At 47.3% G+C, this 17,766-nt stretch overlaps 1 protein-coding gene across 1 annotated transcript in view; it reads left to right on the top strand.

Annotated features, from left to right (window-relative positions):
* PTPRE (protein tyrosine phosphatase receptor type E) overlaps window positions 1-17,012 on the top strand; it is an 81,333-nt gene extending 64,321 nt beyond the window's left edge. The window contains exons 11-20 of the mRNA XM_080912745.1: window positions 742-905; window positions 1,468-1,603; window positions 2,467-2,616; window positions 2,861-2,954; window positions 4,354-4,430; window positions 5,652-5,786; window positions 9,364-9,489; window positions 10,247-10,413; window positions 12,384-12,519; window positions 14,257-17,012. Of these exons, the coding sequence (XP_080768871.1) occupies window positions 742-905; window positions 1,468-1,603; window positions 2,467-2,616; window positions 2,861-2,954; window positions 4,354-4,430; window positions 5,652-5,786; window positions 9,364-9,489; window positions 10,247-10,413; window positions 12,384-12,519; window positions 14,257-14,331 (1,260 nt within the window). The 3' untranslated portion in view covers window positions 14,332-17,012. The remainder of the gene's footprint in view (window positions 1-741; window positions 906-1,467; window positions 1,604-2,466; window positions 2,617-2,860; window positions 2,955-4,353; window positions 4,431-5,651; window positions 5,787-9,363; window positions 9,490-10,246; window positions 10,414-12,383; window positions 12,520-14,256) is intronic.
* Window positions 17,013-17,766: the final 754 nt, after the last annotated feature.

Below are 17,766 nucleotides of genomic sequence, written 5' to 3'. Positions count from 1 at the left end.
CACAAAGCAGATAAAATGAAGACTGCACAGACAGGCTATTGTTTTATTAGGAATCAAATGTAGAGCAATTGGTGTGATTAAGTTGCAAAAATCTGAAAGAAGTTTCTAGAAGCCACTGTAGAAGGTTTCAAAAGGATGGGGTAAGGGGGTCTAACTCAGTGGTAGAGCATATGTCTGAGGCATTCCAAAATTGTTATTCCTTGCTGGGATACAAAGCGCACGCGCGCACGCGCGCGCGCGCGCACACACACACACACACACACACACACTTCTAAACATACTGGTATTGTCATCTTCCACCATCAGGGGCAGGAGAACCATGCTGCAAAGGAAAATCTTTGAGGGAGGGTCTGGAGGTCTCCGGTGTGTAGGCTGACCCTTTGTCCTTCCTTCCCACACTGATTCTTGGAGACTTAAGTATGCTGGCAATGACTCAGGTCCCCAGGAGGGAGGTGGGACTGTGCACACAGAGCAGGCAGGCCCGCCTCTCAGCTGGAGTATATGAGCATTAAGACCAGCTTTTGGGATGTGTGGCTACTGAGATCCTGGCCTGGTTATAGCCAACTGTGCAAGCCCTTTGCTGTACATTATCACATCTGGTATGGTGCCCTGCATTCCAGGGTTCTCTGTGTTTGCAGACACTGGCATGAGCCCTGCTGTCCTTCAGAAGGAGATACTAACTGGTCAGGTTAAGGTGGCTGGCTCCACCCCCCGACCTCACTTCTTCCTTATCCCTCACAGCAACTCCCCGACAGCTGCAAAGCTCCACGGCTGGTCTCACAGTTGCATTTCACCAGCTGGCCTGACTTCGGGGTGCCGTTTACCCCCATCGGAATGCTGAAGTTCCTGAAGAAAGTGAAGACACTCAACCCCTCACATGCTGGGCCCATTGTGGTCCACTGTAGGTATGTCAGGGAGGGACCAGCTACAATGTGGGGAATAGCCAGTGGGGCAATGGTGGGGTGGGCAGAGCTAGGGCTGGGGAGGGGGTGGGAGTGGGGGTGGAGTTTAGAAGCAGCTATACCCAAAGCTGTGTGTGGAGACAGAAATTCTAGCCGCACTTGCTCTCTGGGTACCTGCCCCAGTGATGTCTGAACAAACTCCCAATATGCAAAACTCTTCAAGGCTGACAGGCCCAGGTTGATGGCTGTTGTGGGAGCTCTGGGCAGGTCAATTCCCATACTAAGACACAAACACATTAGTGGTAACACAAAGACAGTGTTTGGGAGTAGGGATAATGAAACACACACACCCCTTCAATGTCTCTAGTACTGAGATAAATTACCAGAGGCAGCAGTGCCCTCTGGTGGCCATTTATAGATTCGCTTCTGATTCTTCCAAGTTGTACCCTACTTAATTTTGCCCTAGGCTGTGTCCTTTGTCCCCCAGGTTCAGGCATCTTCCCAAGCTTGCCATTTACTTCAGGGGAATGTGACTCACGAGGTGGCATCTTTCTCCTCCCTGAAGCGCGGGCGTGGGTCGGACTGGCACCTTCATCGTGATCGATGCCATGGTGGACATGATACATTCGGAGCAGAAGGTTGACGTCTTTGAGTTTGTGTCTAGAATCCGCAATCAGCGCCCTCAGATGGTCCAGACAGATGTGAGTGGCGCGTCTTCCTGCCCTGGCCTAGGCATCACAGAGCACTCGGGTGCTTTCCCACCGCTCCACAGGCCCATTGAAAAGCACTTTCGGTGCCATTTTTTCTTGTTCTGTTTGGTTTGTTTTCACAGTACCGGGTACTGTACCTGGTCTGTCATGTGAATTCACTCTACCCCAGATCCGTGCTCTCAGCCATCCCTTTACTTCCTGAAACTCGGTCTTACTGAGCAGCCCAGCCTGGTTTTGACCTGCCTCTGTCGTTTGGGCAGCCCTTGAACCTGTCATCTTTATGTCTCAGCTTCCCAAATAACTGGAATTTTAAACTGGTGCCACCAGGTCTAGTTTTTGTTGTTACTGTTTTTTTTTTTTTTTTTCCAAATGCTCCCTCTCCAATCCCCCTCACAGAGTCCCTCCTCTCATCTCCCCTCCCCTTCAACTCTGAGAGGGTGTCTCCCCCACCCCCGAATCCCACCACCCTGGTGCATCAAGTGTCTGCAGTATAAAAAACACCAGGTCTGGTTTTAATAGGCAGGTGACCACCGGCTCCACAGCCTGTGAGCATGCACATTGTCAGACCTGGTGTGCCTTCCACTCTGTCATTACCTCCCATGGAGTCCCAAAGGCTGGTGACCCTGATCCTCAGTATGTTCATATGCCATGATGGTGATTCTGAGCAGCTGACGTAGCCCCTGGAGCCCTCGGAGGTAGTGGCCGTTCCTGTCATCTTACTTACCCTAGGTGACCAGACCACAAGATCATTAATGGGCTCTTGCTCCTCAGCCTTACCTCCCCAGTAGAAGCAGAAGTGAGAGCTCCTCTGAGCTCAGGGCAGTCTTGAGCAGCGTGATCCCTTCTCCTTGCAGGTTCAGTATACATTCATCTACCAAGCCTTACTGGAATACTACCTCTATGGGGACACAGAACTGGATGTGTCCTCCCTGGAGAGGCACCTGCAGACGCTACATGGCACAGCCACCCATTTTGACAAGATCGGGCTTGAGGAAGAGTTCAGGGTGAGTGCTACAAAGGAACTTCCATGCCCCGAGGGGACAGGGGTAGCCGAGGAGCCAAGGAAAAGGGCATCTACTTAAATGAAGCCTTTTGAGCTCAGAAAGTTTGATGGGTATCAGGCTGTGGGCTCCTAGGATAACTTAAACTCCCAACATCAAGGCAACTTCTGGGATGGAGACAAACTTCTGAGCAGGTCTCCTGCTGCAGGTTTTCATGCTTTGTTCTAACTACATTCCTTGGCTGCAGAAACTGACCAACGTGCGAATCATGAAGGAGAACATGAGGACGGGCAACCTGCCTGCCAACATGAAGAAGGCCCGTGTGATCCAGATCATCCCATGTAAGGCAGTGGGCATGTGGGCCTCGCCCTGGACTACCCACTTTTTCTTCATCATTCTAGGGGACAGGTGCCCCTGGATGCAGTTCTGGGCGATTGGGTGCTGTGTCCGATCCTAGAAGGAAAGGACTCTCCTGGGGTATGGGGGGCACTCTGAGGGATCTCCATGGACTCTTGAGGGTCTCAAGTGGTACCTAGAACCTGGCTCAAAGGCAAGACACCGGAGTTTCTGTATAGGGAGGGTTCCCTGGGACCTAAAAAGCTTGCCTGAGATGTGACCTGGTGACTATCGCTCTCTGGAGGCCCCTCCCCACTTACACAGTGGGGAGTGAATCACATAGCCAAGAATATACACGTGTCAAATACTGAATCAGACCAAAGGTGAATTCAGCTGAGCCCTTCAGGGGGGGAAAAAAAAACCAAAACCAAACCAGAAACAACATAAAAAACTTGCCTTGGGAATTTCATAACACTTGCCTGAGGTATAATCAACTCTAGTTTGCTGTTGAGGATCAGGATAACTGAGGCAAAGGCCCACAGTAAGCAAGGCATGAGGAGATAGATACCAGGCAAACTCAACTAGAGAAGCACATGAGAAGGCATTTCATGTCACACACTGCTTTGTCATGTCCCCCATGCAGCCAAGGCTTAGCAACTGCTCACCAAGTAAACAGGCCACCTTTTCTCTGGAAACAGAGATTCAGGAGGCTAGATAACTCACCCCCAGCCTCCGTCCCTTATTTCTCTGTAACCTGTGTCTTCCTTGGCAGCTGCAGGTTCTATCTAGCTATGCTTCCCTTGTTCCTAAATGCAATATTTTTCATGCTTGTATTTGAGGATACGTTATACTGATGGCTGAATCATGAAAATGATAATTGGATTGTTTTCAGACCTTCCCCGAACCATTTTATGAACCTGTTTGATAACAGAGACTACCTTAAGGAATGGCTTTATTAATATTCTCGGTCTATGACTTAATTCCTTTTCCTGCTACTGTGATAAAATACCCCAACCAAAACACCAAGCTAAGACGGAGTTGATTCTGGCTCAAGGTTCAAGGGCACAGTCTACTGTAGTGGAGAAGTCAAGGCAGGGGGAGCTTGAGGCACCTGGTCCCATCACATCCACAGTCTGGAAGCTGAGAGCAATGAACACCTGCTGCCGCTCAGCTCACTTTCTCCATTTTACACAGTCTAGGATTCCCTGGCCAAAGAATGGCCCTGCCCACAATTAAGTTGGGCCTTCACATCAATTACTGTAACCAGGATAATCCCCAACCAGTTTACCCAGAGGCCCATCTCCCTGTGAGTCTAGATCTCATCAAGTTCACAATTAACCTTGAACATCACAGTTGAGAAGGCGTGGTCAGATCTGCACTAACAGAGAAAATCCTGCTTTGCAGATGACTTCAATCGGGTAATCCTGTCCATGAAAAGAGGGCAAGAGTTTACGGACTACATCAACGCATCCTTCATAGATGTATGTATCTCAGCTGTGTGTGTGTGCGTGTGTGTGTGTGTGTGTGTGTGTGTGTTCACTGTGACATGTGACTCCTTGCTGTATAAGTATGTGCCCTTAAGTGTGAACATTGCTTTCCACACAGTAAGAAGCCATTTTCTTGGCAGAAGCACTTGCTTTTAAAACAAAAGATGGTGAGCAGAGTATGGTAGTGCACACCTGTAATCCCAGCAGTTGGGATTTAGAGGCAGGAATATTAGGAGTTCAAAGCTAGCCTCAGCCTGGGGTAATTCGGGGACTTTGAAGCCAGCCTACACTTCATGAGGTCTTGCTTCAAAAAAGTCACAATAAGGGAAAGATGACTTTATCAACTAAGAACACTTGCTGCTCTTGCAGAGAACCTAGGTTTTGTCCTCAGCACCCACATAATGGTTCATAACTGCTGGAACTCCAGTTTCAAGGAAGCCAAAGCTCTACTTTCGTCTCCACAGGCACAAGGCATGTACGTGGTACACATACATACATGCAGGCAAACAGACACATAAAATTAAAGAGCAAAAAAATTAAAAAACACCTTTACAAAGACAAAAAAAAGTCAATAAATAACGAACTTTGGAACTCGCTGCTTCCACACGACAATGAGAAGTTCTCTGCATTTGCATATGGTGACACCACAGATATACACGAAGAGCAAGTGTTCACTGTTGAGTGATGTCTGTGACTTGAACCCACATAGACTGAGCAATTATCTGTCTGGCACATAGCCGGGTCAACAGAGTGGACAGTGAAGTTGGCAGAGAAAGGGACAAGAAGGAACTTTGTGGCCAAGTGGCTATTAGCAATTCTGTGCTGGAGGGAACTAACAGACATGTTGATACAGGAAGCCCCTGCTCTAGCTTCACATGCAGGCCCTCAGCACCACTGTGATGGGAATCTAGCTAGGGGCACAGAACCCCTTAGAATCAAGGCTACTAAGTGCTATCCTAGTAACCTTGGGCCTCTGATAGCTCTTAGAGATGACCTCAGCCACGGAGGCCAGATATATAGAACACCCTGATAAAGAGGCAGTTCCTGCTTCCTGGGTGTATCCATAGGGTAGGACATGCACCTGTGATGGCAGGCCTGCTGTTCCAGCTGTGGAACGTTGGAATTGCTGACGTCAGCCTAGGGCTGTCCTGAGTGCCTGTGGAGGTGGTGGCTCTGGTGACAAATAGCCAACCCCTAACTTCTACTTCCCTCAAGGGCTACAGGCAGAAGGACTACTTTATGGCCACACAGGGGCCTCTGGCTCACACCGTCGAGGACTTCTGGAGGATGGTGTGGGAGTGGAAATCACACACCATCGTCATGCTGACCGAGGTGCAGGAGCGGGAGCAGGTGAGCAGGCTGGGAAGGGGCCCTCCGAGTCCTGGTGTAAGATAGCTAATGACATGATGCCTCAGCAGTGTGGGGCCTGAGAACACGCGGGCGAGGCCAAGCCAGGAGAACTGGGGAAGAAGAGACGGAGAGAGGGGGGTTGGAACGCCTGAGATCATACTTCATCCTTGCTTCAGATGGGTGGAAGGGTAGTTGGCCCTTAATAGTCCTGGCCTTGGCTATCTTTACTGTTGCCTTGATGTCCCACCGATTTTTTTTAATGTCAAGGTCACAGCCTGTGAATGCAAAGGGTATTTGATTACTTTTTGCTAGATGTAAAGGCGGCATTGATCTATGTCCCTGGTTGCTCTCCTAATGAATTAGATGACTTCCAGATTTTCATTTTCCCAGAGATCCAGGCATGGCCTAGTAATGTCACAAACTCAGAAAAATGTGCTTTACCAGTACAGAGCATCTCTCTAAGTGTTACCCCAAGACATGGCCACAACCCTGAATCTATGGTTTGGTTTTTTTGCTTTAAAAAACAAAACTTTATTGAGTTGTGCTTCACCCAAGAAAGCAATCCATTTTTTTGAAGGGAACAGTTTGTTAGGATTTAATGTGCTCATAGCGTTGGGCAAATATGTCTTCTGTCTAACTCCAGTCATGGTCACCACCTCAAAATGAAACTCTGTTCCATTAACAGTCACCACATCCCCTCTCCCACCAGCCCCAGACAACCACTGTTCAGCTTCCTGACTCTGACTTGCTTTTCTGGACACTTGTATAAATGCAGCGTGTGCTGTTTCAGGAGTGAATGCTCATTTACCATCATGTCCTCAAAGCATAAACCGAAAGTTCATCCTTTCCCTTAGCAACTTAACATGTGTAAATAATGTATCTTAGCCATACCCCACCCCCCAGTTTCCCTCCCTCTTCCCTCAGGTACCACAGGGCATGTCCCCGTCTCCTCTCCTCTTCTGTCCTTTTCCTTGTAAGCCACTGAGTCCTGACTGGTGCTGCCTGTGAGGGTGCTGACTGGTTTTCTTAGCTTGCTCTTGGGTGGGTCTAGAGCCAGTATTATGGCTGCAGTGCGTTCATTGACTACAGTGGCCACGCCGTGTCTGGAAGTCAGCATTTCACAGCCCTCCTCCGCAGCTTGTATTTCTGCCCCAGCTTCTGTGATGCTCCTTCCCTGAGCCTTCATGAGGCTGGGATGGGGCCAGAGGTTGATACAGATTTCCCATTAAGGGCTGAGCGCTGAATGCAGACGTCATTTTTGTTGTTGTTCATGTGAATGGTTGTGCAGTTCGTACTTCCCAGTTCATCAGCTGATGGGCACATGTGCTGTTCCTACTCCGGGGCTGTTTTGATGCTGTTGCTGTGGACATTGGTTATTGTGCAGGAATAGCTTCTGTGTTCCTCACCTACAAACCTACGAGTGAAATCGCTTCCTTATAATCACTGTTCTGTAATATAAACTCTTAAGTCGTGAGCTTTGATCATTCAATACTTTCGAGATTATTTTTTAAATTATGTACTTGGAGGGGGGTTCACAGGGGTGCAGCTGCACACAAAGACCAGCAGAAGGAGCCAGAGCGCCTAAACTCGCAGTTGCCTGACATGGGTGCTGAGAACCAAATTCTGGTCCTCTGGAAAAAAAAAGTGGCACCTGCTCTTAGCCTCTGATTCCCCACCCCTATTTTCATTCCCAGTTTCAGCGTTCAGGGTCTCTGGTTCTCCATATTCCTGACAGCGCTGGTGTTTTGTGCCCTTGACTAAAGCTATCCCAGTGGCTATGTTATTTGTTTTGTTGAGGGTGGGCATTAAATCCACTGGACATGGTGCACCACGTATAATTTCAGCACTTGGGGAGAGGCAGCAGGTATGTGCAGCTGGAGAAATGGCTCAGAGGTTAAGAGCACTGGATGCTCCTCTAGAGGACCTGGGTTCCATTCCCAGCACCCACGTGGCAGTTTATAAATGCCTGTAACTCCAGTTCCAGAGGATCCATGAAACCAGACATGTTCATGGTAGACTCCGCTGAAAAAGCTTATGCCTTAGCCTCTATGCCTTGGGGGAGGGCAGGCAAAATAGCCATACTTGCAAAATAAATAGACCTTATTTTGCTTGCATTGCCAACTTATTATATAAAGCTTTTGATTGGGTGCAATCTTTGATTGGGTGCAGTCCTCCGGGCTGTGGTTTTTCCAGATAGAATATCGGCTTTGCTGTTTTTCCATGCTTTTGTTTGTGACTGTGGCTCCACCCCCCTTTCCACTATAGTCCACTCCACAGAACACACATCTTTCGTCCATGTATTCAGCCCTTCTTCCACCCTTGACCATGGTGCCAATCCCAACCTGTTGCATGACAATTGCTGATGGCAGGCTTCTTGCTGCCAGGGGTTAGCAGGTGCCAAGTGGACAAACTGTGAGATTGCAGAGTTGGTCCAAGAGTGAGGATTTCTGGTTGCTGTCCAAAGTGGTTTTTAAAGTGAGTAAGATATTCATCGGTCTGCCCAGTGTTTTGGGAGTGTCTAGAGTTCCCCAGGCACCCTGATCCTTGCTACGAGGGTGTTCATTTAGCTTTCTGTGGCCTTGGTTGGCATTTCTCTCGTTCCTTCAAGGTGAAGCACCACCTTACATACCTATGGACGTCTTCTTTCTTGTATAAAATTCTTTCCCTTGCTCTTTACCTGTTGCCTTTCTCACAGCTTAAGGAAGGAAAGGTTTATTTTGGCTCATAATTGGAGTGTAAGTCTGTCATGGCAATCAGAGCACAGGGCATCTGACCCCACTGTATCAGCAGTCAAGAAGCAGACAGCTGGGCAGATTCGATTCTCTTGCTTCCTCCCGTTTGTTCACGCCAAGGCTCTAGCCCCAGGGTGGTACCACCAGCAGTCAGTTGAATCTCTCTGGAACCCCTCAGAACAGGGTAGGTATATCCCTGAGGTGATTCTAAATCCCAGCCATGTGTCAATCAAGATCAACCACGTTTTTCCACTGAGCTCTTTGTCCTCTTGTTGCTTTAAGAGTTCTTTACATATGGTGGGTGCTCATCTGTGCTGTTTTCATGTGGCTCACATCTCCCTTCAGTCGGCAGCCTCTGTTTTACTCTTTTAGTGACAGGAACGTGAACTTCATTGCAGTCTGGTATTTCTGTCTTTTGTCTTAGGGATGCCCTGGTCTTTTATGCCTTCAGTTTGTTTTGTTTTTTTGTTTGTTTGTTTGTTTGTTTTTGTAAGACTCAAAAAGTATTCTTCAAAGTAAAAGAATATTCAAGGTTAAGATTACGATATAGGGTAGTGAGATTTGTTTACTGGCCCCATTCTAGGCGAAGCTGTGGCATTTGTGTTGCCCAGTGATTCTGAGATTCAAATTCATCTTCCAGTTACATCCATTGAATAAATTCTCCTTTCTCTCATGGATCAACATTCTAAATATCAGGGTCTTTCCAGACCTGTTCTCCACTCATGGTCAACAGATACAGGACATCTATCCCTATTCACATACAAGTTTCTGGTCACATGAAATGGCCCGACATCACTTCTGCACCCTAAGTGGCAACAACCAAACATTTTATTTTTTCCCCCTAGGATAAATGCTACCAGTATTGGCCAACTGAAGGCTCAGTGACTCATGGAGATATAACTATAGAAATAAAGAGTGACACCCTGTCTGAAGCAATCAGCATACGAGACTTTCTGGTTACTTTCAAACAGGTATTATGGCTGTGATCCCTCAAACCCTAGTGAGCCTGAGGCATCGACCCTTGGACTGTGCTTAGGATGTACCAGGGTAGGCCTTAAACTTGTCACCACCCACCTAAGTTCCAGGGAACCATGAGAGGCCAGTGAAGCATCTGGTGGTAGGCATCCTATGAATTATGGCTTCTGTGGCCGCCTGCCTCCTGCTGGGAATGAGTTCAATGGCTAAGAGATTTGTTTCCTGAGTCGTGCAGTCACTGGAGAGAGTGACCTTAGCTGGGAATGGAGAAAGAATGGATTTGAAGGAAGGTAGAGAGGCCTCCTGGGCGCCTTCCAGAACCTCTCACTGTCCCTGTCCACACTGGGCCTTGACCTCTGACCACACAAAGTCTGGGCTGTTTGGCTCAGTGAGCAATACAAGAGGTCACACGCTGGGTCAGTTCTGAGGTGAAGACAGTCATTTCAGGAAAGCTGTTACCTGCTCCCTCCTGCCCAGTAGTAGACTGCCTGAGCCACCAGACTTGCCTCTACCCCCTGATGGGAACTCAGAACCTCACTTCCCATAAACATGAGTCTTATCTTTGAATAAAGCCACCAAGACTCCTGACCGGGCTGGGCAGAGCTTAACAGGGGTCCAGAAGGAAGCACAGTCACGAGCCAGGCCCCTGGACTGTCTAGGAGGGGCTTCAAGACCCAGAAGGAGCCATGGGCAAGGCAGGCAGATCCCTGGCAGGATGTGAGCAGTCTTCTGAGATTTCTCTGTCATCTGCAGCCCCTGGCCCGCCAGGAAGAGCAGGTCCGCATGGTGAGACAGTTCCATTTCCACGGTTGGCCTGAGGTTGGAATCCCCGCTGAGGGCAAAGGCATGATTGACCTAATTGCCGCTGTGCAGAAGCAGCAGCAGCAGACCGGCAACCACCCCATCACCGTGCACTGCAGGTGAGCTGCCCTCCCCAACGGGGTCCTGGCCTGGCTGGACAGCAAACGCAGGCCAGAGGTTTCTAGAGACTTACTCTGCAACTAGGGAGAACTGGATAGCTGCTCTCCCAGGACTGCTTACCTAGACTGCCTGTTACCTTCCCTTTCAATCACACACCACACACACACACATACACATACACACACACAACTTCACAGGTGGGCTCAAGAGCAGAATGTACATACATTTGAGGCAGAGTAGACACGGGGGACTGTATCCCGTTGAAGTAACACAAACTTCCCAGGCAAAGCCCCTTGAACTTCGGCTTACCTGTGTCCACTCTGAAAGACAGCTCTAACTCTGGCTGCCCCTCCCCTGCCCTCTCCCCCTTGCTTTGAAAACATTCAGTGCAGCTGAACAAACGCACTGGATGGAATATGAGGACATCACAAAAACAGCTCTAGCCTGGTATCTCTGTGTGAGTGATTATGAGATTACATGAATGTAACCCATAAAGGTCAGAGGTCAGGTTCAGGTGTGGTTCTTCAGGTGTAAGCCATTCACTTGGTTCCATATTTGCTGGTTAAGCTGTGGTGGGTAACCAGCTAGCTCCAGGGATCCTCCTAGTCTTTACTGCTCTGGCCCTGGAATTACAAGCATTCACTACCATGCCCAGCATGTGGAGAAAGAGTGAATGTATGACAGACAGGCAGCTCCCCACCATCCCTGGCAAGCAGCAGTTTAGAATGATTTTATTCTCGGGCGATTCCCACTAGCTGCCAGATCTGTGGCTGTTTTATTTCTTAAACATTTGACTCCCGGTTTGGAACGCCCTCTGTTTCTACCCACTATCCTATCTGTTGTGTCTAAGGAGCCCCTGTTTAATAAGAGAGATGGATGCTCTCCCTGTGTGGATAACCCACCTAATGTAGTCTATGCCTGGCCTGCAGGTGGCAATCACACCTTGGTTTTTCAGTCCCGGAGGCCTTTCCAGAGCTTCCTGAGAATGAACTAGAAAAGAGCTGAGTGGCTCTTTGTTCTGCAAAACAGGAGGAGAGGAGTTCTGAAAGACTGGGGCACCAAGTGGCAGTCATGGGATGAACCACAATAAGTCCTGAACTTCAGAGTAGGCCCATTTGTATTCCAAGAGACCCAAGGACAGGTGACAACCCCCACTCCCCGACCCCCCCCCCAAGAGGATACTAGAAAAGACTGGCCTCGAATCTCCTTTAGCCTCTCCCAGCCCCCTTCTGTGAGTTCTGGCTCATCAGGCCAAGTGCCATCTTCAGGAGAACCCACTGTTGCTAGCAGAGGCATCTTACTATGCTATCCCAGAGCCTTGTTGTGTCAATACACCAGAATCCAGGCTTTGGCACTTGCCAGGGTCTCTTCTCCCTGTACCTAAAAGAAAAGATTTGCATCTCTAATGCATCCTAGGCAATGCAGAGCTGACAGTCAGTCAAGGGTGACTATTTGTGACCACTAATTTAAAGCATCTAAGTTGGCCCCATCCTTTTCTGACCATTAAGCTTAGAGACAGAAGCAGTGTTCTGTGTGCTAGATCTTGTTGGATTGTGTATATAAGTGATCCTTTAAGCCACAGTCAAGGGGCTTAGGAGATGGCTCAGCCAATATAGTGTTTGGCTGTATGATCATCTTTACCCAGTCCCTGGGGGCCTAGTAACCAGCCAGCCGAGCCAAGATGCAACAAGCTCTAGGTGCAGTGAAAGAGCCTGTCAAAAAAGAAAATGCAAAGCAATAAGGGAAGGCAACACACATGGACCTCTGGCTTCTACATGCATGCAAGCACACGTACATGCACACACATTGGGACATTCACAGCACCACACACAAAGATGCAGGCAGACTCGACTGCCTTTCGGTGACTGATACCTCAGCTCTCCCCTGGGGTTGGGGAGTAAGTGCCCAGGTCTCTTCCCTGTGTGTGTCTTGCTTGCTTCACTCTCACTAAGCAGTGTGCCCTCCACAGCGCGGGAGCAGGGCGGACAGGTACCTTCATAGCACTCAGTAACATTTTGGAACGAGTGAAAGCCGAGGGACTCCTAGATGTGTTTCAAGCTGTGAAGAGCTTAAGACTTCAGAGACCACACATGGTGCAAACCCTGGTAAGAATCTGATCGGGCTGATGTTCCAGAATTGTTTCATGTGTTTGATGTCAGTTTCATTAAAAGGAGCGCCCGTGTAAGGGAGGGTTGGGAGGGTTCTTGGCCCAGAGTGCCTGAGCCAGCTGCAGCCTTTCACAGTAAAGCCCTCCCCAGTCTTAAGTCTTCCCAGCAAGACTCAAGAGGAGGAGCTTGTGCATAAATTGTATTTCCATTTAGAATCACAGTTCTAGAGTTCAGAAGCAGCCCTGGAGTTCAAAGCCTGGGTGCTTGTCACCTTCCATGTTCCACTGTTTGCCTTGGAAGGTCTCCCTCAACTCCAGGCCCCTCCAAGGATCCTGTGAGGGGTGGAGGGGCGTGTCTCCTAACAGCCGATCGCTCTACATTTTCTCTTTCATTAGCCAGTGCACACTTCCTGGTTAGAGGGAGTCTGTACCGAATTGCAAAATGTTTCGTGTTGAAGGGGCAAGTGCAGTCTTAAAGGCTGAGTCCGTCATTTCCCAGAGCCTCCTAATGAGGACTTCTTTCCCACCTGCTGTTTCTCTACATGCTCTTGACAGGCAGCCTGGCCTATGTGCAAAAGACAGGTGGGCTGTGGCGGTGACAGTAGAAAGGCTCCACGTGGACTTAAGACCTTTAGTCTTGCAAATCCTAATGACATCTATATTATAAAAGTATGTGATTTTCATTTGCTTAGCAGTTATAATTTAGGCAGTGTGAGCTTTACTCTTCAGTGTTAGAACTGTGGTAGTTTCTTTTTTCCACTTCAGAAATAGTTTTCTTCCAGGTGGCATATGCCTATAATCTCAACACTTGGGAGGTAGAGACAAGAAGATCAAGAGTTTGAGGTCATCTTAGGCTGCAGTAGGAATTCAGGCTAGGATGAGCAACATGAAACTCTTAAAACAAACATCTCTTTCAAACATCTCTCTCTCTCTCTCTCTCTCTCTCTCTCTCTCTCTCTCTCTCACACACACACACACACACACACACACAAATACACACACACTAACCACCCCTCCACATATGCACACACAGTAACCACTCCCCCACAATAACCACCCCTCCACACACACACAATAACCACCCCTACACACACACACACACACACACACACATACACAATAACCACCCTTATACATACACACAAACACACACACACAATAACCACCCCTACACACAATAACCACCCCTACACACAATAATGGATCTGATGTCATGTACTTGTGATCCCACACCTGGGAGGTAGAGACAGGCTTCCTGGGCCTCACAGGTAGCCAGCATAACCTATTTGGCAGTTTCTGAGTCAGTGAGAAATGCTTCTCAAAAAACCAGGCTTGCAGTGCCTGAGGAAGGACACTTGAGGTTAACCCTATTATCCACATGCAAGCTAACACATTTGTACTTGTACACATGCAGATATGTACTCATACACAAAAATATTTTCCAATGTCAATATGAAAAGCAGAGTTATTTTCCTAAGACCGTTCTGAAAATACACTAGTGTGAACCTGAAAAATCGATGTTTTCTGTATGGGCAAACAACTTGGTTTAGAACATGCCTCATGCCTTAAAGGCACATGTAACAGAAACTGATGTGTGGGAGGGAGCCACAGACTTTGATGCATCAACAGACCGCCTGGCAACTGGACTTCTAGTGCACCTTCTGATTACATGCATCAAGTATGTGTAAAGCAGCATATTAATAACATTATTATTACATTCTTGTTCTCTTTTCAGGAGCAATATGAATTCTGCTACAAAGTGGTACAAGATTTTATCGATATATTTTCTGATTATGCTAATTTCAAATGAAGATTCCTGCCTTAAAATATTTTTTAATTTAATGGTCAGTATATTTTGTAAAAAAAAAAAAAAAAAAAGGATCATGTTAATTTATTTCCTAGTGGATATTAATATCCTTCCTGATTCCTTTGTATATATTTTGTTATGTTCTAAAGGCTACCTGCTGTAAGGTTATTAAATTGTAAATTCCCTTTTTAAAAATTGGAATAACATGCTAAGGTGAAGTACTATCTGGGAAGATATATATTTCTGCTAATATCAGCCAGTATCTTAGTTCTGTTCCATTCACCTCTTGTGTCATGCAGTGTCACACATCATGCATCTGTCAATGTCAACTGTGTTTGTGAAAAGACACTAAACCTGAAATCCCTTGTGGAGAAAACAGTTGAGGACTCAGAATCAAATCACATTTACTCTCCCCACCAACTGTAGCTTTCAGGGCATCAGGGTGTGGCAAACGGTGTACGTGGGGGCTTTGGTAGAGTCCTAGGTCTCAGCCGTGATCTTACATTTGAAAGATCAGAGAAGGGACTAGGGATGGCAGCCCTTAGCTGATCTACTAGCACTTGAGAGGCTGAGGCAAAAGGAGTGTGTTCAGACCAGGCCAGCTTGAACAGTGAGACTCTGTCAAAAACAAAAGCAAAACAGAAACCAAGAGGATTTTGTAACCCAAATCCAGGTCTCAGATGTACAAGGGTAGATGGTGACTTTCTCACGAGTTTTTAAAGGCATTTCTTTCTGAAAGGCTATGTAATGCCACTGTAGACTTGATAAAGAGATTGGTACCAAGCCATCTATTCCCACAGGCCTCCAGAATCCTCCAAACTAGCCATCAGAGCTGTGTTCCTGGAAACACTCGCTGTCTATCTGCCTGTGTGCCTGTCTCACAGTCCACCCAAGCTCATTTCCAGTGTCCCGCTCACTGGCACAGCCCCCTGTACTGACCTTAATTAGGCCTACAGGCTCAACACACAGATATGTCCCTCCCTTCCACATTGAAATAAATTGTCTTACACTCACACACACACACACACACACACACACACACACACACACACACACACACGAGTGCGCGTGAACGGTGAAACAGCCACAAACGATTGCACTGTCAATTTCCTGACAGCCATTTTGCTATGTCAGATTTTCTTTGTAAAAAGTTAAGATGGTTTGTAAGAAAACAATTCTTTAAAAAAAAAAAATCTAGATTTGTACAGTTGGTCTTAAATGTCCCACCTCTTGGTGTTTAATTTTAAAAAAATGAGAGAGAGAGAGAGAGAGAGAGAGAGAGAGAGAGAGAGAGAGAGAGAGAGAGAATCCTTGGTGGAAATGCTGCTGAGGCCTCTTTAGCCCAGGTGGCAGTGATGGGCACACTGCCTGAGAGAGGGGCAGGTTAGAAGGATGGAGATGGGGAGGACGAATGTAGAAACATTGACTTCAATAAAAATGATCTTCCTATGGCATTTAGATACCTAGCAAATGAGCACAAATGTAAAAAAAAAAAAAAAAAAAAAAAGGCATCTGGTCTAACTGAAGGCTTTGAATGTGCACAATTTGGGTACTTTTTTTAAAAAAACTTTTAAAAAGAGAAATGAAAATATAAAAGCCTTATTTGTAATCTCCATGGAGGACTGATCATGCCTAGTTTGTCTTTGTTCCTTTATAGTATGTACGGGGAACAACCCCAGGGTCTGTCACTGCTTCACACAGGTGAACAGGTCACCAAGCCTCTCTCAGGTGAGTTCCATCCAGGGGTGCAAGCTGGCACCCAGCATGCAGGGTGAAAGCAGACAGTGGCTGCTATTGTCACCACCAGCTGCAGCCAGGGCTGGCTGCCTGTGCTTTGTGGGGCCTCCCCTCCTCTGAGCGGCAAGGAGCATAGGCAGAAGACAAGGAAGAGCAAGCTTTCCCTGGTCAGTCTCCATTTTAGACCCCAAGCTCAACGCCTTGCTTTATTTAGCTGAAGTGGGACAGAGGGCAGTAAGCCCGCAAGAATGAAGGTGACCTCACAGTTCCAAGCCAAAGTTCAGCCATGGGTCTTGGCGCCCCAACTTAGTTACTGGTCCTTAGAATCCCTGGCATCTCTTGTATCAAGAAATGCCTTAGGGGAGATCTTTTCAGGATGTCTAGAAAAGTGTTCTAATGTGTGTTTTTCCTCATCTCGGGGCTGCACCAAGTTCTCCTGCAGGAACCCTGGCTGTTTCTAAACAGCTTGTCCATTCCAGAGAGAAATGGAAGCCTCGCTCCTGTGGGCGGGCACAATTGGGGCTGCACTTGGCTTTGGAGGGGCCAGTCTCTCTAGTCTCTTGGCTAATGCCATAGTCAAGGGTCTCAGCGTCTTCTCTGTGTACCTGGCTTGTCCTTTCCTTCTTCCTTCAGTCAAAAAAGGTCCGGTGTACACCTGTAAACAGACTGACAACCTTCTCAGTCCTCTGTTGCATGCAGTTGTGTTCATTGCCAAACAGTAATCAGAGCTGAGTGTTCTGATCAGGTGTGTCCCTTGGTCACTGTGTGACTGGCTTTACTTTTCTCTGTGTGTGGGCTAGATGAATGAGGAATGCACACTTGTGTTTTCCAAGGTATTTTTATGTGTTTTTAAAAAACTTTGTAAAATGAGCCTGATACCTATGTTTCAGCATTTGGCCACGTTGATGGTTTTTGTTTTTTCCATGTATACTTAGTGATATATTTTCGTTTGTAACCATGCCATGTTTAATTTATGTGCAACTTTATAATATGTGTATGTGTTATGGTTCCAACTCTCATATATTTCTTGATTACATTTACTGTTTGATCTTGCTCTGATTATGCCAGTGAATATCACTGAATTCTTGAGACATGTGAACTACAAGATCGAACACATCCTGATGCAAGAATAAACCTCTACCAGTCTGTACCTGTGCTTCTGTCTTCACATTTAAGTGTGTGTGTGTGTGTGTGTGCGAGTGTGCATGAAGAACATTTGTGCTCAAGTGTGCAGAACATGTGGAGACCAGAGGATAAAGTTGGGTGTCATCTTTAGGAATACTGCCCACCCTCTTTAAGGCCTTTCACTGGCCTGCAGCTGGACCAACTAGGTAAGGCTGGCCAGCCAGTGAGCAATAAAGATTTTCTTATCTGAACTTCTCCAGTGCTGGGATTACAGAAGTGTGACACTATACCCATGTTCTTTATGTAGACTTGGGGGACTGAACTTGGTCTTCATGATCACAGGCCAATCATTTTACCAAATGAACTATTCCAATCCCACTGTAGGCTTTTAAAATGTAGGTCTGTCTTGGCCCAGAAACAGCTTCTAAGGGGAGTTAACACTGGAGCCAGTCATTATATCTTAATGGTCAATGGTAGGCAGGTGTCGTACAAGAGGCACAGATGTTGACACCCAGTGCAAGGAGTCCTGTCAGGGTCCAGGGAAGACTGAACCTGAAAAGGTGAGCCCTAGAATTT

This window comes from Micromys minutus (genome assembly GCF_963924665.1).
Source record: "Micromys minutus genome assembly, chromosome: 2".
Taxonomy (NCBI): Eukaryota; Metazoa; Chordata; class Mammalia; order Rodentia; family Muridae; genus Micromys; species Micromys minutus.
The sequence above is the reverse complement of the archived record's forward strand: the minus strand, read 5'-3'. Positions and strand labels throughout refer to the sequence as shown.